At 37.3% G+C, this 23,537-nt stretch overlaps 1 protein-coding gene across 1 annotated transcript in view; it reads right to left on the bottom strand.

Moving 5' to 3' along the window:
• Positions 1-23,537, bottom strand: part of ARL6 (ADP ribosylation factor like GTPase 6) — a 35,439-nt gene that overhangs the window by 11,238 nt on the left and 664 nt on the right. Inside the window, exons 2-6 of the mRNA XM_004002853.5 lie at positions 20,800-20,949; positions 12,738-12,799; positions 11,458-11,526; positions 7,603-7,697; positions 676-805 (exon numbers count right to left, since the gene is read on the bottom strand). Coding sequence (XP_004002902.1) covers positions 676-805; positions 7,603-7,697; positions 11,458-11,526; positions 12,738-12,799; positions 20,800-20,922 — 479 coding nt within the window. The 5' untranslated portion in view covers positions 20,923-20,949. The remainder of the gene's footprint in view (positions 1-675; positions 806-7,602; positions 7,698-11,457; positions 11,527-12,737; positions 12,800-20,799; positions 20,950-23,537) is intronic.

Here is a 23,537-nt window from a genome sequence, read left to right as displayed (position 1 = left end):
GTTTATTCATATCAACAAGTATTTATTGTGTATCTCCTAAGTACCTATGACTAGGTACCTAGTAAACAGGCATTGTTACTATTCTGGGGGTTACAGAGTGAAAAAAATCAATGAAATTCCAGGTCTCATGGTACTAATGGACTAGTATAGGAAGACAGACTATAAAAGAGAAAAGAAAAAAAAGAAGAGGTCATATGGCAATAGACGAATAAAGCAAAGTAAGGAAAAAAAACATAAGAGATGGGGGTAATATATGTAATATTTCAGAGAATTATCAAGAGAGGTCTCTTTCTTAAAGAAAGTGCAACAGTAAGCAGGAAAATTATTTTAAAGAATAATTCAGACAAAAGGAAAGTGCAAATGCCTTGAGATGGAACTGTGGTTGGTTGATTCAATGTGCAAAAAAAGAAATTAGTGTGGTTGAAGCTGGTTAAGTAAGCAGATTGGTTAATTCTTTTAAAGAGTTGTTTTAGTTTTTCTATCCCTGAAAAGATTTGAAAAGGTTTTAACAATAATATATTACTGAATACCTGCAATACTACAATTTTATAAAACATAATCTTTACCTTTCATCCTACCATGTTAAGTCACTTATATAGTGAGCTTGTAAAAAAAAACCCTGAAGGTGGAGATTTTTTCAGAATGATAAAATGAAATGTAAATAAAAGACTTTACCAAATATGCCATGGTTTATCTTTGATGTCCTCTAAACACAGCAACTGAGATACTTTTACAGATGTCAGTGCATCTCTAAGATCCATTTTGTTTGCAAAGAATAAGATTGGTATTCGACGGTGCTTAATATCTAAAAGAGAAAATAAGACTATCATCACACTTCTAAAATCCTTAAAACTGAAATCCACTAAAATTGTCTTCCAATCACTTCTTCCCAAATCACACATACATAAACATTTAAAGGCATATACTGTCAAGCATATATTTAAGTGATAACAGAATTTAAAATACTCTTCTTCCTAAGATTATCTGCAAAGTCCATGGAATTCTACAGGCCAGAATACTGGAGTGGATACTTTCCGTTCTCCAGGGGATCTTCTCAGCCCAGGGATTGAACCCAGGTTTCCCTCATTGCAGGTGGAATATTTACCAGATGAGCTACAAGTGAAGTAAGATTACTTGCCCTCTTGTTGGAACTGTAAACCAAAGATGGATGAGGGTGGCGGTGGAGGGCTCATTAAACAGTTACTGAACAGCACCTAGCAAAGAGTCAAACATTTTGTTTCATTTTTACTGTCAACACAAAGGAAGAAAACTTCAAACAGAAATATTATAGAAGGAAGATAAGAATGTAAATGGACTAGTCAAAAGACATAGGGTGGCTGAATGGATTTTTTTAAAAGACCCATACATTAAGTTGCCTATAAGAGATTCACTTCAAATACAAAGAAACAAACTGAAAGTGAAAGGATGGAAAAAGATATTTCATGCAAACGGAAATGAAAAAGATGGTGGGGCAGCAATGCATGTATCAGACAAAAAGAGACTTTAAAACAAAATTATAAAAAGAGGCAAAGAAGGACAATAAAGGACAGTGCTCACGGGATCAATTCAAGCAGATAAAGACAGTTGTAAATATGTATGTACCCAACATAGGAGAGGTTAAATATATAAGGCAAATATTAACAGATGTAGAAATTGACAGCAACACAATAATAGTAAGGGGTCTTTAACTTCCCCCTTCCATCAATGGACAGATCATTCACATAGAAAGTCAATAAGGAAACAGTAGCCTTAAAAGACACATTCAGTTCAGTTCAGTTGCTCAGTCAGTCTGACTCTTTGCGACCCCATGAACAGCACGCCAGGCCTCCCTGTCCATCACCAACTCCCGGAGTTTACCCAAACTCATATCCATCGAGTCAGTGATGCCATCCAGCCATCTCATCCTCTGTCATCCCCTTCTCCTTCTGCCCCTAATCCCTCCGAGCATCACAGTCTTTTCCAATGAGTCAACTCTTCACATGAGGTGGCCAAAGTATGGGAGTTTCAGCTTCAGCATCAGTCCTTCCAATGAACACCCAGGACTGATCTCCTTTAGGATGGACTGGTTGGATCTCCTTGCTGTCCAAGGGACTCTCAAGAGTCTTCTCCAACACTACAGTTCAAAAGCATCAATTCTTTGGCACTCAGCTTTCTTCACAGTCCAACTCTCACATCCATACATGACCACTGGAAAAACCATAGCCTTGACTAGACAGACCTTAGTCGGCAAAGTAATGTCTCTGCTTTTCAACATGCTATCTAGGTTGGTCATAACTTTTCTTCCAAGGAGTAAGCATCTTTTAATTTCATGGCTGCAATCACCATCTGCAGTGATTTTGGAGCCTAAAAAAATAAAGTCTGACACTGTTTCCACTGTTTCCCCATCTATTTCCCATGAAGTGATGGGACCGGATGCCATGATCTTTGTTTTCTGAATGTTGAGCTTTAAGCCAACTTTTTCACTCTCCTCTTTCACTTTCATCAAGAGGCTTTTTAGTTCATTTTCACTTTCTGCCCTAAGGGTGGTGTCATCTGCATATCTGAGGTTATTAATATTTCTCCCGGCAATCTTGATTCCAGCTTGTGTTTCTTCCAGTCCAGCGTTTCTCATGATGTACTCTGTATATAAGTTAAATAAGCAGGGTGACAATAGACAGCCTTGACATACTCCTTTTCCTATTTGTAACCAGTCTGTTGTTCTGTGTCCAATTCTAACTGTTGCTTCCTGGCCTGCATACAGATTTCTCAAGAGGCAGGTCAGGTGGTCTGGTATTCCCATCTCTTTCAGAATTTTCCAGTTTATTGTGATCCACACAGTCAAAGGCTTTGGCATAGTCAAGAAAGCATAAATAGATGTTTTTCTGGAACTCTCTTGCTTTTCCATGATCCAGTGGATGTTGGCAATTTGATCTCTGGTTCCTCTGCCTTTTCTAAAACCAGCTTGAACATCTGGAAGTTCATAGTTCATGTATTGCTGAAGCCTGGCTTGGAGAATTTTGAGCATTATTTTACTAGCATGTGAGATGAGTGCAATATCATACAGGTCTTAAAGACATTAAAGGGATAATGAGAGGATGATACAATTTTATACCAATAAATTTCACAACTTATATAAATTAACAAATTAACAGATTTGGTTATATATTATTAGAAGTGACCCAAGAAGAAATACAGAACTTTAATAGCCCTACCTCATTTAAATAAATTGAATTTACAGTTCATACCCCCAACATACACACAAAATCCTGAACCAGATGGCTTCATTAGTAGATTTTATTTAATGCTTAAGAAATAATACCAATTCTAAACAAATCCAAAACATAAAAAAAAAAAGAGGAGTAACTGCTCTTCAAGTCATTTTACGAGGTCTCTACAGCCCTAATACAAAATCAGAAGAGGCCATTACAAGATAGAAAATGACAAAATGAAATCCATTATGCTAAGTGAAATAAGTCAGAAAAAGACAAATACCATATGATCTCACATGTGAAAGCTAAAGAAGACAAAAAATATCTAAAGAAAACAAACTGATGGATGCAGAGAAGAAATTGGTTGTTGCCAGAGGTGGTTGGAGTGGAGAGAGCCTGAAATGGATGAAAGGGGTCAAAAAGTACAAACTTTGAGTCATGAAATAATTTATGAGATGTAATGTACACCAAGGTGACTACAGATAGTAATACTGTATTGGGTATTTGAAAGTTGCTAAGAGTATATCTTAAAAGTTCTCATCACATGAAAAAAAAAATTTCTAACTATGTGTCCTGATGGATGTTACCTAGACTTGTGGTGATCATTTCACAGTACAGTTGACCTTTGCACAATGTGGGGGTTGGAGTTCTGACCTCTGCACATTCAAAAATCTGTGAAGAACTTCATGGCTGGCCCTCTGTATCTGCAGTTTCACATTTGTGGATTCAGTTAACTTTGGATCATATAGCACTACTGTGGCATTATTTGAAAAAAATCCACATGTAAGTAGACCTGTGCAGCTCAAATCCCAGTTGTTCAAAGGCTAACTGTATATACAAATATCAAATCACTATGCTGAATACCTGAAACTGATATAAAATTATGTCAATTATATTTCAAAAAATGTTCACACCAACTTTATTCATAATTGCCCTAAACTAGGAACAGTTTAGGTATCAATTACTAAACACTGGATAAACAAACTGTGTTACAGTCATATAATAAAATACTACAAAGCAAATAAAAGGAGTAAACAAGTGATACATACAATAACATGGGCGACTCCCCAAAACATTACACTGAATGTAAAAACCTAGGCACAAAAATGTATGTACCTTTTCCCACCATTTATATGAAATTGTAAAAAGGCAACATTTTGGAGACTGAAATCAGATTAGTAGCTCTTCTGGCCCCTTGTAGGGGTGCTGATTGGAAAGGGGCATGAAAGAACTTACAGGGTGATGAAAATGTTCTGTTTCTTGTCTGGGAGCGTAAAGACAAGAACAGTTACATGAATATATGCATTTGTCAAAATTACAGAACTGTATACTTAAGATTGGAGCATTTCTCTGTAATACATATTATATATAAATTCTTAAAAAAGTTCAATATATATTTCAGCTGAGAAATCCCTTTTTTGGGAATTTAACCTATAAAATAAATGCATAAGTATATATAGATACATGGACAAGGCTTTAGTTGAGGAAATTAAGGTTCCCATTGTATTTATTTAAAGCAGATGTTGTAAGACATATTTCATGTTTTGGTCATGTCATGACTTTTTTGGGGGAGAAAGGGGAAAGATTAACAAAAAGGGGATGTGGAATCAAAACTGCCTTCTCAACGCAGATGAAAGATAAGTTTTTAAAAGTGAAAAAGTCACAGAAAAAGCACAGGTTGGATAGTTTTCCCTCCACATATTTGAATAAACTTGAGGTTGTCCAATAAAAATACCAAAGATATTGCGGTTAAGCAGAAAGAATTCTTAGAAGGCCACATACTATTTCTGTTTTTATTCTAACAAATCCGCATTTCTTTTAAATCATTTTCTAAAAGTCCTCTTCTAAAAGTACTGGTACTAAGCTCACTTAAATCTTTCTGCATGAGCAAGGATAGAAATGCAGAATTCCACAGCAGTACTGAGAATTCCTGGTGGGTGGGAGGGAAGGAATATCTAGCAACAAGTGAAAGATTGAATAAACCAGGATACATTCATAGTATGGCATGTTAGTCAGTCAGTTCAGTCGCTCAGTCATGTCTGACTCTTTGCGACCCCATTAACCGCAGCACGCAAGGCCTCCCTGTCCATCACCAACTCCCGAAGTCTACTCAAACTCATGTCCATCGAGTCGGTGATGCCATCCAGCCATCTCATCCTCTGTTGTCCCCTTCTCCTCCTGCCCCCAATCCCTCCCAGCATCACAGTCTTTTCCAATGAGTCAACTCTTCACATGAGGTGGCCAAAGTATGGGAGTTTCAGCTTCAGCATCAGTCCTTCCAATGAACACCCAGGACTGGTCTCATTTGGGATGGACTGGTTGGATCTCCTGCAGTCCAAGGGACTCTCAAGAGTCTTCTCCAACATCATTGTTCAAAAGCATCAATTCTTTGGCACTCAGCTTTCTTCACAGTCCAACTCTCACATCCATACATGACCACAGGAAAAACCATAGCCTTGACTAGAAGGACCTTTGTTGGCAAAGTAACGTCTCTGCTTTTTAATATGCTATCTAGGTTGGTCGTAACTTTCCTTCCAAGGAGTAAGCGTCTTTCAATTTCATGGCTGCAGTCACCATCTGCAGTGATTTGGGGGCCCAGAAAAATAAAGTCTGACACTGCTTCCACTGTTTCCCCATCTACTTCCCACGAAGTGATGGGACCAGATGACATAATCTTAGTTTTCTGAATGTTGAGCTTTAAGCCAACATTTTCACTCTCTTCTTTCACTTTCATCAAGAGTCTTCACTTTCTGCCCTAAGGGTGGTGTCATCTGCATATCTGAGGTTATTGATATTTCTCCCAGCAATCTTGATTCCAGCTTGTGCTTTTTCCAGCCCAGCGTTTCTCATGATGTACTCTGCATATAAGTTAAATAAGCAGGGTGACAATAGACAGCCTTGACGTACTCCTTTTCCTATTTGGAACCAGTCTGTTGTTCCATGTCCGGTTCTAACTGTTGTTTCCTGACCTGCATACAGATTTCTCAAGAGGCAGGTCAGGTGGTCTGGTATGCATGTTGCTGCTGCTAAGTCGCTTCAGTTGTGTCCGACTCTGTGCAACCCCACAGACAGCAGCCCACCAGGCTCCCCTGTCCCTGGGATTCTCCAGACAAGAATATTGGAGTGGGTTGCCATTACCTTCTCCAATGCATGAAAGTGAAAAGTGAAAGTGAAGTTGCTCAGTCGTATCCAACTCTTAGAGACCCCATGGACTAGGCATCATTAAAAGAATAATTGTATATATACAATTTGACTTGAAAGGATTTCCACCATGCAGTGATATTTGAGAATAGGAAGATGCAGAAGAGTATACAGAATATGATCCTATTCTAGTAAGTAATGATGACAGTCCTCATAGCCCCCAACCCTATATGGTTGGCTTTCTGTATCTGCGGACTCCACACCCACAGATTCAACCAACCATGGATGGAAAACACTCAGGGAAAAAAATTACAGAAAGTTCCTGAAAACAAAACTTGAATTTACCGTGTGTTGGCATTGTATTAGTTGCTTAGTCATGTCTGACTTTTTGTGACCCCATGGACTGCAGACCCCTTCTCCAGGGGATCTTCCAAACCCAGGGATCAAACCCGAGTCTGCTGCGTTGCAGGCAGATTCTTTACCACCTGAGCCACAGTATTTACATTTTGTTAAGTATTATAAGCAATCTAGAGACGGTTTAAAATACATGGGAGGATGTGCATAGCTTCTATGCAAATACTACTATTTTATATAAGGGACTTGAGCAACTACAGCTTTTGGTATCCTTAGGGATCCTAGAACAAATCCCCCATAGACACCAAGGGATAACTGTATATATCTTTGGTATCTGTATATGCTGGTGTGTGTGTATATATGTTGGTATATCTGTGCATATATATATATGATATGAAATTATAAGCAAAGGTACAAAAGATAAAGTACCAAATTGTTAATACTGTTATCTTAAAAGGGAACTGGAGGGCTGGCAGTAATTTAAAAATAGAAAAGATCTGTTTTAAAAGAATTCTCACAATAAACATGTCAGAAATACTGTGATTACACATTCACATCTACGTAAAGATGGCAACCAAAATATTTTTAAAGTGTTGAAACATCAATTTTTAATTTCACTCTTATTCTTTTTCTGTTCATCTACTTTGCTACTGATACATTATTTACATGATCAGGAAAAAAGGGCACTTTTAATTTCATGAAATAAAGATCAAACACCTGGAAAACACTGCAAATGGCTTTGAAATTTAAAAAAATATATATAGTATTACCAATTCCACATAATTAATATGTTTTAAAATAAAACAATTTTAAATAAGTTTATACAGTGTAAACAACATGTTTTGCTGAATCAAAGAACAAAACATCATACATGACCCCAAAGCATAGACATCACAGACTGAAAGAGACACACATCTACCTGGATGATTCAGAAGAGTACGAAGTTCTTCTTTGGCCACAACCATTCTTAATTTATCACTACTATCAATGACAAAAATAATGGCTTGTCCTTCTCTGTGTAATACAAAGAATGAGAAAAATTAATGATAAACAAACATTTTTCTACATTAACTATTCATTTGCATATCTTAAACCATTTATTACGTCTTCATGTCCTATGATGATTTATCATTACAGGCGTTGTTGCTGTTCCTTATTAGTTTATATGAATAATTAATATTGCCATATTTTGGTTAATATATTAACCAAATTAGTCACATTTCACGTAAAGTAATTTTTATTCATTTGGATCATAACGTGGTAAATTTAATGACTCATTTCATAATTTTAAAAAATAACAAGTTGGGCTTTCCTGGTGGTTAAGAATCCACCTGCCAATGCAAGGGACACGGGTTCAATTCCCTGATCCAGGAAGATCCCACATTATGCAGAGTAACTAAGCCCATGCGCTACAGTTCCTGAACCCACACTCTAGAGCCTGTGAATCACAACTACTGAGCCAAAGCAACTCAACTTCTGAAACCTAGAACCCATGCTCTGCAATAAGAGAAGCCACCACAATGAGAAGCCTCCATACTGCAACTAGAAAGTAGCCCCCGATTACTGCAACTAGAGAAAGCCCGTGTGCAGCAACGAACTCAGCATGGTCATAAATTAAATTTTTTAAAAAAAGGTATAAAACATAACCTATTACACAGGCACAACTGTTAATATTTGCAAATAAATTGTTTCCAGCATTTTCTTTGTACATGTGTGTATGCATGTGCACTCAGTCCTGTCCAGCTCTTTGCCCCACGGACAGCAGCCTGCCAGGCTCCGCGGTACGTGGAATTTTCCAAGCAAGAATATTCATACATGAATATCTACATTTGTATTTAAATGGAATCTTGTGTTTTATTCTGCCTTTCTGATATATATGTACACTTCCTTGATATTTTTTTATAGTTTGAACTACTTTTATATGAAGCATTAAAGCATAAAGAAGCTTTCAATAAAGTTTTTTTGAAAGACGTCTTTCCATAACATCTTTCATTATACTGTAAAGTATGAGTATGTCATTAAATAGTGTATCAAACTTCTATTGTTGGGCTTCATAGAATACTTCCAATTTTCATTACTATGGAAAACTTTGGGATAAACATCCTCCCAAATACATTTAAAAAATTTCTTGATACTTTAAGACCTCTTCTTAGGAACAGAATGCCTAGGGATACATACATGAAGTTTTAGATAAACACTGACAAATTAGAAATGCTATATCAATTTTATAATACTATCAGCACTTTTCCCACCGCCTGGCCAGCATGGCTCTTATTCTTTTCAATTTTTTACCATCCTAACAGCATATTCGGAGAAGGCAGTGGCACCCCACTCCAGTACTCTTGGCCTGGAAAATCCCATGGGCAGAGGAGCTTGGTAGGCTGCAGCCCATGGGGTCGCGAAGAGTCAGACACGACCAAGCGACTTCACTTTCACTTTTCACTTTCATGCATTAGAGAAGGCAATGGCAACCCACTCCAGTGTTCTTGCCTGGAGAATCCCAGGGACGGGGGAGCCTGGTTGGCTGCCGTCTATGGGGTCACACAGAGTCGGACATGACTGAAGCGACTTAGCAGCAGCAGCTACAGCATATTATTTTACTTTGCATTTTATTAATTTCTTGTTAAGTTCAATATATTTTCATATATTTATTAGACATTTATATTTTTTTGTGACTCACTTATTCCAGTCATAAATCAAGATTTTTAAAGTTCAATGTCATTAGTACTCACAAGCATAAAAAAATAAAACAACTTTTTAATACTATTGTCTGTTATCATTTAAAAAGATTAATGCATTTTATTACAGTCATACATTACCAGTGGATATAGAAACGGATACAATTGAAAATATATATCAAGGGCTTTAAAAACATTCAGTCACTTTGAGCCAGTAATTTCATTCCTGAAATTTATACTAAGGAAACATGAAGTATGACAAAGATTTATACAGTAATATGTTAACTGAAGAATTGTTTATAACCTTTCAAAACTTTATGAGAATAAATCTTTATGCCCAAAAACAGAGAAATGATTAAGCAAATTTTGGCATAGGAAGGAATATAAGAAAATACTGGGTTGCCATGAGAGTTACATTCTTTTTATGTTTTCATGACTTATCAGAGAATGTTAAATGAAAACTATACAGCACATGGTGCATGCTTTAGAAGGCTCCTTTCTCAGTTATGTTAAATGCTATTTCAAAACAGACGAAACATACTCAAAAGATATATTTTCTAAACATTAACTCCTTTCCCAGTATGCACTCTCTATATCTTAGGCTTTATTACCTTTTTATATTCAAAGAGAAATATGCAAGAACTATACAATAATTAACATTATAGAATCAAATAAATGACAAAGGAAACTTCCTTTATAATCTCATTAGTACCCAAACAAATGCTATTAATGATGCAGTACATATTATACTAAGAATTTTCTTCTCTTTGTGTATACTAAACATACATTTTTATTAAGAATAATTTTCTTTATATAACTGAGATATGACAAAAATATCATCATAAATAATTCTCAACACACATTCTTTTATGTATATGTTTGCCCAGCAGTCCCAGTCATCTGTTCTTTTCTGAAAGCAAAAATTATGGCTGGAGGGTATGAACATTTTTCATTTTAACAGATATTCAAAAATTACCCTAAAAAAGATGTTACATTATCTGTAAGAGTAGCTTCTTTTGCCAACAGTAGACTTAATCTTTTAAACCTTTTTTCAGTCTAATAGATTAAAATGCACTTGTTCTTTCACAGTCAGAAAAATATGCCTACAGGAAATTTACTATTATTGTAGATTTCTGAACAGTAACCATATTCAGCATTCCACCTACAGTGTATCTAAAATATTCCTGAATTCACTAACTTCTTCCAAAAAGATTTTAAAGAAAAAGAATGTTAAAATCAGAAAAAAATTTCCTTTAAGTACTATTTTTATGTAATATTACATTTTCTGTAATAAAATTTTTTAAGTATTAAATACATTTTTTAAAAAAGTTGTTTACCAAATAATTGGAAGAGGAATTTTAGAAACCCTATACTAAAAACTCAAGTTGCCTTAATAACAAAAATACCTCACATTTCCCCCAGAGAATTTAATGCAGGATACCACAAACATAGCATATTTGGATCCTAGCAACTTGATAGCTGTTAATCTGAAGTAACTGGTGAGCACCTGACTTGCACACGCAGCAAAACATCTCGTTTATAACTGCTTGTTGAATGAATGGATCAACTGTTGGTGCTGCTATTTTAACTAAATTTATTCAGTAATTATTTACTGATCTGTGTGCCCAGAATCATACTTGATCTTGAAGAAATAATCTGAATAGGGAAAAAATCCAACCCCCTTGATTATATAGTTATAAGATTAGAGAAATATGAATGGTTAAGTGCTGTGTCAACACTGGGGCCAGAATAATTGGGCATCTCCACAATAAATGGAATCTCCACAGAGGAGGTGACTTTTGAGCTAGTCCTTAAAGAATGAATATATCAACCTTAAGCTGCAGAGAAGTAGAGTAGAACAGGACATTAAAAACAGAGACAACAGAGCATGCAAGGCCCAAGGTTATGAAGAATCTGAAGCATTTGACAAATAATGTCAAGTATGATTATATTTTTTTTAAAAACTTAGAATGTATACTTAAAATTACATAAAAATAAACATTGCAATCTAGCCCATGTAATCATTTGGATTTCTAATCACTACTTGTTGTTAAAATATAGCCATCTAGTTAACCAACATTTGCAAACATACTTACTTATAATAGTGTTCCCAGAGATTTCTGTATCTTCCTTGACCTGACATGTCAAACACTGTAAAAGACAAACTATAAAACAAAACAAACAACAAAAAATTATTACATTATAAGCTACTAAAACTTTAAATTATTATCAATCAAACCACCCTTGAGTATACAGTGTTCCAACTTGTGCCAGCTTTCAAGTACAAGTGCCACAGAATAAATTTTTTTAATATAAAGATGATTTTATAATAGTAACATATAAAAATATATTTTTCTTTGCTAGTGAAATTATAATAGTCAGAACATGGAATAAACCTAGATGTCCATCAGCAGAGGAATGGATAAGAAAGCTGTGGTACATATACACAATGGAATATTAGCCATTAAAAAGAATACATATGAATCAGTTCTAATGAGGTGGATGAAACTGGAACCTATTATACAGAGTGAAGTAAGCCAGAAAGAAAAACACCAATACAGTATAATAACGCATATATATGGAATTTAGAAAGACGAAACTCCAATACTTTGGCTACCTCATGCGAAGAGTTGACTCATTGGAAAAGACTCTGATGCTGGGAAGGATTGGGGGCAGGAGGAGAAGGGGATGACAGAGGATGAGATGGCTGGATGGCATCACTGACTCAATGGACATGAGTCTGAGTAAACTCCGGAGTTGGTGATGGACAGGGAGGCCTGGCGTGCTGCAATTCATGGGGTTGCAAAGAGTCGGACATGACTGAGGGACTGAACTGAACTGAACAATAACCCTGTATGCGAGACAGCAAAAGAGACACAGATGTATAGAACAGTATTTTGGACTCTGTGGGAGAGGGCGAAGGTAGGATGATTTGGGAGAATGGCATTGAAACATGTATATTATCATATGTGAAATGAATCGCCAGTCCAGGTTTGATGCATGAGACGGGGGCTCGGGGCTGGTGCACTGGGATGACCCAGAGTGATGGGATGGGGAAGGATGTGGGAGCGGGATTCAGGATGGGGAAAACATGTACACTCGTGGCGGATTCATGTCAATGTATGGCAAAACCAATACAATATTGTAACTAGCCTCCAATTAAAATAAATAAATTTATATTAAAAACAATTTAAAAAAGAGTTTATCTAAATTCTAAATTCTGAAGAATATTCCAGAGATAGTAGTACAAATATTTTAACGTCAGTGGGCTTCTGAAACAACAGATTCCTTTTTCTAATAGCAGGAATAACTAGATACATCTAATACCATTTTTCACCCCCAACTTCTTAATCACAAGTTTAATAGAATGAATTACCTAGACGATTTGAATTTCTGTATGCTGAATCCTATTGTTGGAACTATATCTTGAGACTGAGCCTTTAAGAAAAGAGACAAAGTTTAGAAATTTGCAATTACCGAAGATGCATTTTTCCTCAGGTTAAAAGAAAAGCACCCAGTTTTCCCAATTCTAAAATCTGCCACTAAGAAAATGAAAGGATTAAACAAAATCATAATTTTTGCAAGGAGATCATTGTGTGTGAATTCTTTATAGAAGTTTAAGGTTTACTAATTATAAATCTGCATAATGTGTGTCTTAATTCACATTTTGAGGCTTGCTGAAAGTTACCATCAACTTAAAATAGTTTCACAAGTCTCTTTTAGCTCACATATAGGACTTCCTAATCCTTCATACTTATTGAGTTTGCAAATGCTACAGAGGGGCTTCCCAGGTGGCACTACTGATAAAGAACCTGTCTGCCAATGTAGGAGACGTAAGAGAGGTGGGTTTGATCCCTGGGTCAGGAAGAGCCCCTGGAGGCAGGCATGGCAATCCACTCCAGTATTCTTGCCTGGAGAATCCCATGGATAGAGGAGCCTGGCAGGATACTGTCCATGGGGTTGCAGAGAGTCAGACACGACTGAAACGACTTAGCAAGCAGGACACGTGCTACAGAGGATTGTTTTCATGTCTACATGGTGACTATACATGGCCTCTGCTTTCATGGAATTTATAATCTAGAGAAGGTAAACAACAATAAACAACTGAGATACCAATTTTGAACAGTGCTAAGTGCAATGAAAGGTGATTGAGGGTGGGAGGCAATGGGGTAGAGGAGGGTTAGTTTAGCAATAAGCCTGTCTGAGAGAGGTGACATCTCACCCAGTAAATGTTAAGAAGGAAAAAAGCTATGACAAGATCTGGGCAAAGAACAATCCAGTCAAAGGAAATAGCCAGGGCAATGACTGCAAGGAAGGGAAGAACTCACCACTCAGGAAAAGTTGAAGGCCTGTATGTCTAAAATATATTTATTAAGGGAAAGACTGTATGTAACCAAGCGAGAGAGGTGGGGCCATGGTGGAGATTGAGTGGAAAAGAGACTGCAAGAGGGCAAGAGTATAATGGGAGACCTGCTGACATGATCCACAGGCAAGTAAAAGACCTTAAATTGACAAGTTAACTTGCCAATTAAGTTAACTTAATTGTACCATCAAAACTTTCTCCTTTGGAATAGAAGTCCACTCACTTTCTGACCCAGGTGCCTAAGAGTTATTCTTGACTCCTTCTTTATTTTACATCCCCTATACAACAATTCTCTAAGCTTTATTGATTCTGCCTCACTAACTTAGCTTAGGTCCTCATCATTTCTTGCTTCAAATTACTACAACAGCCTCCTGATTACTCCTAACTGCTAGTACAACATCTGAACAAGTTACTTCTCTAAGCCTGAGTTTTCTTAAATGTAAAATATATCATTACTATCCTTAACTCTTAATGTTTTCATGAGAATTAAGTAAGCCAATCGATGCAAAATACCAGTGTCTGGTCCATAGTAAACACTCAACAAATGGTTGTTATCATTAAGAATTACTCTCTTACTGATTTTAGTTTCATACCCCAGTCTTCTTCATACTGCCAAAAGTGTAACCTAAAAAAAAAATTCCCCTTTGAGTTAATCATGTTGCTTTTATGTAAAAAGAGGAGGAGTAGAGGGAAAATTGCTGCCTCACATCAGTATGTTCACTTTGGTAGTTTAGTCCTGAAAATTTAAAATTCAAATGGAAAGACATAAGGTGAAAGGTCCCTGGAGCTTGGTCACCTTGACAGTAATGTGCTAGTGAAAAGACTTCCCAGAGCTGCCCTGATTTTGGCTTTCTGAAATTTGTTTACTCAGCTTTCCCTTCTAGTCTGTGAGCTGCCTAGTATTCTTCCAAAAATCTCTCTCTTTATGTTAGACAGAATTTATTTCCTGTTACTCAGATTCTTACCTCATATCTTAGGGGTCCTTCATTGTACAACAAACTTTGGAATAAAGAGTTTCCTAATTTTTGTTGTCCTAAAATACAATACTGTTTTGATTTTATGAATTTTCATGTGCCAAAGTGATAAAACCATCAGCTATTATTATTAGGAAAAAATAACAATAAAACAACCCACTCCAGTGTTCTTGCCTGGAGAATCTCAGGGACGGGGGAGCCTGGTGGGCTGCCGTCTGTGGGGCCACACAGAGTCGGACATGACTGAAGCGACTTAGCAGCAGGAGCAACAATAATAATAAATAGTTGAACGTTTAAAGAAATCTCAGAAAATATAGCTCAAATGAGTAGCCTTGAACTATAATTCTAATCACCGAACTGTAATTAGAAATTGGCTAGCCTGTCCATAACCACCCAGTTTCTTTACAAACTCTTTGTGTTTCCAGAGAAGCTACCCTTTAATTTTCTGTTTTAACAGGGATAAAATTAATCAACTTTCTTTTCTTTTCTTCACTTCTAAAGTTCTAGTGGAAGATAATTAGAAAGAAGAAACTCCACTAATTAATTAGGACAGGACATGATATGTGAGCTGGTACTTTCAGATTCAAGTGTGATTCATTTTCCTCTAAAGAATCCTGAAATAGTTTTCACTGATTAATTTCCCCCTGCTCTATTCAGGAACAAATACATTTGATGATTCTCTAAGTTGGACAGGGGATGTTTACAAACCAAGGGAAGAGTGCAGGAATTAATACCTAAGTGGATTAGGCCATCTGAGACAACCCAGTAATAGACCAGTATCAGTAAGACTAGAACAAGGTTTTCAAGAGAGGCCCTATTTGGTAAGTTTTACTAAATCTGTTGAAAATGATATCCTTGGTATGATTAATAATCATTCCCTGCCCAAAAATGAAAATTAAAAAATCACCCATCAGTCCATTTGTACAAAATTACATTTAACTATCAAGAAATATTCTAGGTATTTGGGAAATCCCACGGAGAGAAGCCTGGCAGTCTACAGTCCATAGGGCTGCTAAGAGTCAGACTTGCCTTAGTGACTAAAACAACATTATTGAACAATGTAAGATCTATGCTCTTATGAATTTAATTTTATGATGAAGAAAATGTAATAACTGATCAACTGAATATATGAAGCAATTTCAGATTGTTTTAAATGTTAAGAATATAAAACTGGATGACAAGATAGAATGAGAGCGTTTATGTTAGGGAATGGGGCAAAAGTTAGAATTTTAGAAGAAAGGTGTTAATAGAGCACATCTCTTAGCATGACACTAAGACTAGATTCTTGAAAAGTTATCAGGTTAAAATTACCTCTTTTCTCTCCTTATCAGTTTAGAAAAGATCAGCAACTTTAACATATTAACAACAAATGAACATTAAGAGAGCTTAATGTTAAAAACCAGTTTGGATGCAGGAAGTATCTAGTTATCTAGAAACTGACTTTATCCCTCTGCAAAAACATATAAGAGACTATTTTACTATAAAATGAGACTTGTAATTTCTTTCAAGACATTTCCTAATAGAGGATCATATATTTCTATTCAGTTCAGTTTAGTCGCTCACTGGCGCCTGACTCTTTGCGACCCCATGGACTGCAGCACACCAGGTCTCCCTGTCCATCACCAACTCCCAGAGTTTACCCAAACTCATGTCCATTGAGTCGGTGATGCCATCCAACCATCTCATCCTCTGTCGTCCCCTTTTCCTCCTGCCTTCGATCTTTCCCAGCATCATGGTCTTTTCCAATGAGTCAGTTCTTTGCATGATGGGGCCAAAGTATTGGAATTTCAGCTTCAGCATCAGTCCTTCCAATGAACACTCAGGACTGATCTCCTTTAGGATGGACTAGTTGGATCTCCTTGCAGTCCAAGGGATTCTCAAGAGTCTTCTTCAACACCACAGTTCAAAAGCATCACTTCTTTGGCGCTATACTTTCTTTATAGTCCAACTCTCACATCCATACGTGACTACTGGAAAAACCATAGCCTTGACTAGACAGACCTTTGTTGGCAAAGTAATGTCTCTGCTTTTTGATTTCTATTACTCACCTCAATTCATTAAAAATAATATTTCTCATAGTGGATATAAGCTCACAAGAGACTGTTCTTGGGTTCAAAGGTACGGAGGAAGCAAGTGTTTTATCTGTGCCTGGGTGACAGGTTTTAGGGCTTTTAAGAAGTCCCATTTCAAGTGTCCTCTTGGCTATAATCATGAAGTTGTTGTTGTTGTTGTTTTTAAGTAAAACAACTTACTCTGCTCTCAGAAGGTAGAGGTCAATTGCTCTGAGGAGACAGGATAGTTGCCTAAAGATTAACGCTCAGAAAGTGGTGTCAGAAATTAGATGATCCCCTTAAAAATAGCCCTGGAGTTAGTCTAGGCTAGTTCCATAATTCACCAGTGGTAGCAGAGAGATGCATATGCTGGAAAACAAAAGATTAATTAAAAAGCCTCAGTAATTGGCTGCATGCCCAGATGTTCCTGAGGGCTCTCCCTGACTAGTATAATGTGTTAGGCAGGGTCAGCAGGTCTTGCACAGGACTAGTCTGAAATTGGGATATTAGATATTTTAAGATGGTAGACTGAGCTCAAGATGCCTCCTTCCCCTGCTGCCCCAAATGATCAATAATGTTTAGAGAAGAAAGCTGTTCCCATCCATATCAAAGATTATTCCTACAGTAATAACCATGTCTTGGGACAGAAGATCACTATACTGTTGGGGATGATGGAAAGAGATAACATAATTTCCATTTTGTTCTTTGAATGTCATTTCTGCCAATCTGAGTACAGTAGGCACCAGGGGGCTGACACACTTTGGTACTATTAACTGTGGCTCTGGTTTCCATAATTTTGTATTTATTTGACACAACTTTTACAAAAAAATTTCTTTTGAAGATATTCCTGGATGTAGAAAAAAATGGAAATCTCTCTTATAGAATAGGACCTTACCTGAAGAACTTCCTTATAATCTTGCTCCCTATGCTACTAGGCTTACCTGCAGAAGTGCTGCACATCACCAGCCGCTAAGTTTCTTAATATTAGCCCAGGTTGATCCACTGACAGCCAAACCATCCGTGGAACTAATTATGGACCCAACCACAGCTGGGTATGGTTCTCTAAATTCAATCTGGACTCCATTCAAGTGGGTAGGGGAGAACACAATGGCACCCCACTCCAGTACTCTTGCCTGGAAAATCCCATGGCCGGAGGAGCCTGGTGGGCTGCAGTCCATGGGGTTGCTAAGAGTCGGACACGACTGAGAGACTTCACTTTCACTTTTCACTTTCATGCATTGGAGAAGGAAATGGCAACCCACTCCAGTGTTCTTGCCTGGAGAATCTCAGGGATGGGGGAGCGTGGTGGGCTGCCGTCTATGGGGTCGCACAGAGTCGGACACGACAGTAGCAGTAGCAGCAAACCTAGACAAGCAGGGTATTTCCCTAAGGAGGAAAGCTTGAATTCTAGGACATGAATCATAACTCAAGACAGTGTTAGCAAGTCCTCTGGCCAGAACTAAACCTTGCCCTCCAAAATTAGTATTTCAATAAAACTGGAATTTTTTTTTAATCTCTGATTTTAGCGCATCTATTTCAGCTGATTTCCAACTTGACTGGAGAGCCCCTTAAAACACCTAAATTACCTTCTAACTCCATTTTCAACTTCTTATCCCAGCTGCCTCAAACTAACTGCCATTTGAAAATACACCAGTAGTTAGTTGTTTCACATGGCAAACTCTCTCACGTGGAAGAAGGGAATGATGACCACAAGAAAAGAAATGATGGCATTTTTGTAATTTGAGAGCAATCTCAAACTAAACAGAAGTAAAAATGAAGCTGTTGGGGAAAAGGTGGTGGGGGACAGTAGGAGTTCTTATTCTGCCCAACCTGAAGCACTATTTGGAGGCAATTAAGTCCACTTTCAATTACCATATTTAGGAGAAATGCTTCCTACTATCCAGCCTGTCAGTCATTAAGAGCACTAGTTTCCTAATTTTGAAACATCTGCTCGATTTATGGTGGGCTGCTGTTTATGGGGTCACACAGAGTTGGACATGACTGAAGTGACTTAGCAGCAGCAGCAGCTCAATTTATATGCAGGCTATATATTTTTTCATCAACATTTTCCATTGATTGACTAATGGTTTTTATCTAGATAAAAGTATTTACAACTGTCAATGTTAACTGTTTACCTCTATCTACTCTCCTATTCTTTCATACTTTGTTGTTGTTTAGTCACTAAGTCAAGTCCAACTCTTTGCAACCCTATGAACTGTAGTCTGCCAGGCTCCTCTGTCCATGGGATTTCCCAGGCAAAAATACTGGAGTGGGTTGCCATTTCCTTCTCCATAGAACCTTTACAACCCAGGGATCAAATTCACTTCTCCTGCACTGGCAGGTGGGATCTTTACCACTGAGCCACCAGGGAAGCCCCTCTTTCGTACTTACAGGACCCCTATTACTAATGGAAGCAGCAATATGTCCTGCTTTAAAAAAAAAAAAAAATCCAGCCTCATTTACAGATAGGGTAGCCAGTGAGGTGAAAGAATAGGTAGTTGAGGCTTCTGAGTAAGTTCCTTAAAGAGGACTTATTTGGCAGGAAGACTTATTCTTTTGCTTGTTCTTTTCCCATCCCTGCAACTTAAGATATAGACGGCATATTAAAAAGCAGAGACATTATTTTGCCAACAAAGGTCTGTCTAGTCAAGGCTATGGTTTTTCCAGTAGTCACGTATGGATGTGAGAGTTGGACTGTGAAGAAAGCTGAGTGCTGAAGAATTGATGCTTTTGAACTGTGGTGTTGGAAAAGACTCTCAAGAGTCCCTTGGACTATAAGGAGATCCAACCAGTCCATCCTAAAGGAGATCAGTCCTGAGTGTTCCTTGGAAGGACTGATGCTAAAGCTGAAACTCCAATACTTGGCCACCTGATGCAAAGAACTGACTCACTGGAAAAGACCCTGATGCTGGGAAAGATTGAAGGCAGGAGGAAAAGGGGACGACAGAGGATGAAATGGTTGGATGGCATCACCAACTCAATGGACATAAGTTTGGGTAGGCTCCAGGAGTTGGTGATGGACAGGGAGGCCTGGCATCCTGCAGTACATGGGGTCGCAGAGAGTCAGACACAACTGAGCAACTGAACTGAACTGAGGATAGTTAACTAAGATGGCCATGTGGAGATTCCGAAGACCCTGAAGAAAATCAGGCACTAAGGATAGCAGAGAGGAAAGATGGAAGGTGCCTGGACCATGCAGCTGCCACACCAGCCCTGGAATATTTCTTCTGGACTCACTGAGATGACAGAAAAAGAACCCTCCATCTTCAGTCCACCATTATGCGGGTTTTCTTTATATAAAGCAGAACCTAATTGTAGCTTATACTTCCCAGATGGCACAGTAGTAAAGAATCAGCCTTCCAATGCAGGAGGTACAAGATGTTTGATCCCTGGGTGGGGAAGATCCCCTGGAGTAGGAAATGGCAACCAACTCCAGTATTCTTGCTTGGAAAATTCCATGGACAGAGGATTGTCAGGCTATACTCCATGGGGTTGCAAAGAGTTAAACAAGACTGGGCACACAGCACGACTGGGCACACAGCACAACATAACTCATACATTATGTGGTGAATGTGCTAGCTTATATATATATTTCACTTATTTAAATAATACATTCATGTACTTATGACTTACATGACTTAAAGTCATCTTGCTTGCTACTACCGATACGCACGTAACACTCTTGGGAAACTGGCTAATTATCCACAGAATCTGTAAAAATGATCCACCTTTCCCTTTGTTTTGCTCCTCTTGTAAAGAGAAAGTCAAAACGAAGGCAATGCTACCTGAACGTAAACTCCACAAATTTTTGAAGAGCTTTTGAGAAGGAAAGGCATTTGGAGAATATTCCAGTTTAAATAGTCAAGATTTACCTACATATCAGCATAAAATACACTTCATGTTATGGCTGGCTGATACTTATTACTTTACTAAAGGTATCACAAATTTAATAAGATTTCATAATGTGACAATGATGTTACAATGACAGACAAAATAATCCTCCATTAGCTTTAGCAGAAAATACATAATGTATCTAATAAATATACTTACATTTGTAGGTTTAAGTTTATTAATGATTGTTGTTTTGCCACTATTATCCAGCCCAAGGCACAAAACATGAACTTCTTTCTTTTTGAGGCCAAGCAAGCCTGAAAGTCTGTCTAGCAATCCCATAATGTGAGGCAAGGATTCACAAATCAACTGCAAGTCAGGGGGAAAAAAAATTAACACGGGCATCTTAAATATGGAGAATATAAGCATATGTACCCCAAATTTTTAGAATTTAAAGTCAGTGATATTGTGAAAACCATGTCAATGTAGCTTTGCATTTAGTAAACAGAGTTTAAGCTGATTACCAGAAAGGAGTCTTAACTGAAATGCAGATTGGCAGCTAATAACCCCCAGCAACACAGAATAATGCCCTTGAAATAACTGTACATTTCTTATTGTAACTTATAATACTTAAGAACAAAATGTGATTTATTTAGTATCCTATGGAGTCTACCATTTGTGATACTTGAGAATATCTGCAGCCTTTTCTGGAAATCTGGAAATATATGGGTAGTGATGTTCATATGGAGCCTGCTGCTCAAATAGAAAGTAGAAGGCAGACCAGAATAACAAAAAAACTGAAATTTTAGGCTGCCTCATTTGAGTTCACTGGTTAAATCTTTTTCTAAAGCTAATCCCATTGTTGAATTTTGCAATAATATGAGGTAATAAATATTAAATTCACCATTTTTGTTTGCTGACTATATTCAGTTCAGACAGAAACAAAAAATCCTGATTTATCTTCATCTTAACTTTTTCTTTGTCCTCACATATCTTGGTAGTTTTGTAAGTCAACACAAATCCATTTGGGAAGGTTATGTATAAAACATATACATACAAACTGAGTATTGTAAAGTAAAATAAAGTAAAAATAAAAATTAAAAAAAATAAAACACATACACACAAACTGAACCTTAATACATTTTTGTTTCTTTGAAACTATAACTTATATGAAATTATCTGTTAAGTATTTTTAAAAGAATTTTAACTAGTGTACTAGTGAAGAATATGAGCGTAAATACCCATCTTACATTTTAATCTCCTTTTCTCAAATACTATAAAGATTTCCTTGTTAATCTGTTCCTGAAGTCCCTATTCATTTATTAATTCTTTGAAAAAAAATCCTTCAAATGCAAACTTTCAAAAAAACTCCATCAGCAACGCAAATGTGTAAGTATTTTGATGTCAAGTAAAATTACTGATGACATATGGCTGGCTATGTGATAACTTTATGGCTATTCATACCCTTCCAAGGTACTGTTAGATTTAGACTTCAAATCTCCAAATGAAAATCCCCAAAGGTACTTCCTTTGGGGAAACCACCATCCCAGTCCCTCAAAACATTAAACTGTGGTGGGAGAAGAGAGATACATACCTCTTTCGGCAGCCCTCAACTGTGACAGGGACTGCTACGGCAGTAACCACTATATACCTGTATTCTAAACATTTCCTATTACTCTCCAAACCACCATTTTCAAAGTTCTCTAAATACTAGTCTCATCTCTATCTAGAAACTTGCCATCTTACAGCTCCTTCAGTATTGCTTATTCCATACCAAAAAGGCAAGACCATACCTTGAAGGATGTGAGGATGCAGCAACTTGAAATAAGAAGTTTCCAAGACAACTACATCTGAAAGGAGGCTGCATCATCAGTTTCGGTTAGGCCCCTTCACGGATCATTATGAACAGAAATTTCAAAACTGAAATTGGAAAGTGATGCGCAGAAGGGAAGTTGCAGTGCCCTAACCAAACACAGGGCCATGGTTGTCTTACCCAAGGGATGGGTTTCATTTGAGATACTCTGCTTGTGTTGCTTGAATCGACTTTGCTCCTTGTGGTAGAGATTCAAATCTCACTCAATCCATTCCTTTAAATCTCAGCTTAAGGACAGGCATTTGTAGAATCTACTTTAAGTTAGCCTTTTGATATCATGAAACAATTCATACAGATCATTTTAATTTAAATTTGCCATTACTCACTTTGCTATTAATTATACTAAGCATACTGATACAGTCTTGTGTCTTGTTTTTCATTTCTGATAGGATTTTGACAATTTAAAAAATATGACCACTTCTTGTATCATCCCCCTCTGAGCAGGGCATTGACTGTTAAAAGCCTGATATCTGAATATTTGTTTTTTCACAGAACCTTGGATTTTGATTTTCCGTTCCCTTTTCCTGGATTATCAAACACCTGATGCTTGTCACTGAAATGCTTTGGGACACACAACTGAAAACAGAAGTCAGCTGTTCTAAAAGACATAATTACATTTATTGAAGTTGCTTTGTAAACAAGTTTGAGTCAGCTAATTGTATTAGTATTTCTGAAGATGGAATCAGGGCATCTGTATTTTAAAGAAACACTGTTTCTGATGAAGAGTCACTATTGAGAATTTGAGACTTTTAGAATAAAGTCTAAAATTTCATGCATAACTTTTAAACTTGTACACAACTTGGCGCCAATCCACCTTTCCAGTTTCTTATTTTACTGTTTCCTCTCTCTGCACACCAGACAATCAAATTCCCTTAGCTGTTATCTGAGAAACCGCTTCTTTTTTTTCTTTTGGTCGCGCGCGGGGCATGTGACGATATTAGCTCCCCAACCAGGGATGGAAGCTGTGCCCCCTGCAGTGGAAGCGCGGAGGCTCAACTACTGAACCGCCAGGCAAGTCACAGAAACTGCTTTCTAAAGAGCCTTTTAAACTTGTTTTCAGAAAATCCTGAAGAATTTGGACGTT

Source organism: Ovis aries, chromosome 1 (assembly GCF_016772045.2).
Source record: "Ovis aries strain OAR_USU_Benz2616 breed Rambouillet chromosome 1, ARS-UI_Ramb_v3.0, whole genome shotgun sequence".
Taxonomy (NCBI): Eukaryota; Metazoa; Chordata; class Mammalia; order Artiodactyla; family Bovidae; genus Ovis; species Ovis aries.
The sequence above is the reverse complement of the archived record's forward strand: the minus strand, read 5'-3'. Positions and strand labels throughout refer to the sequence as shown.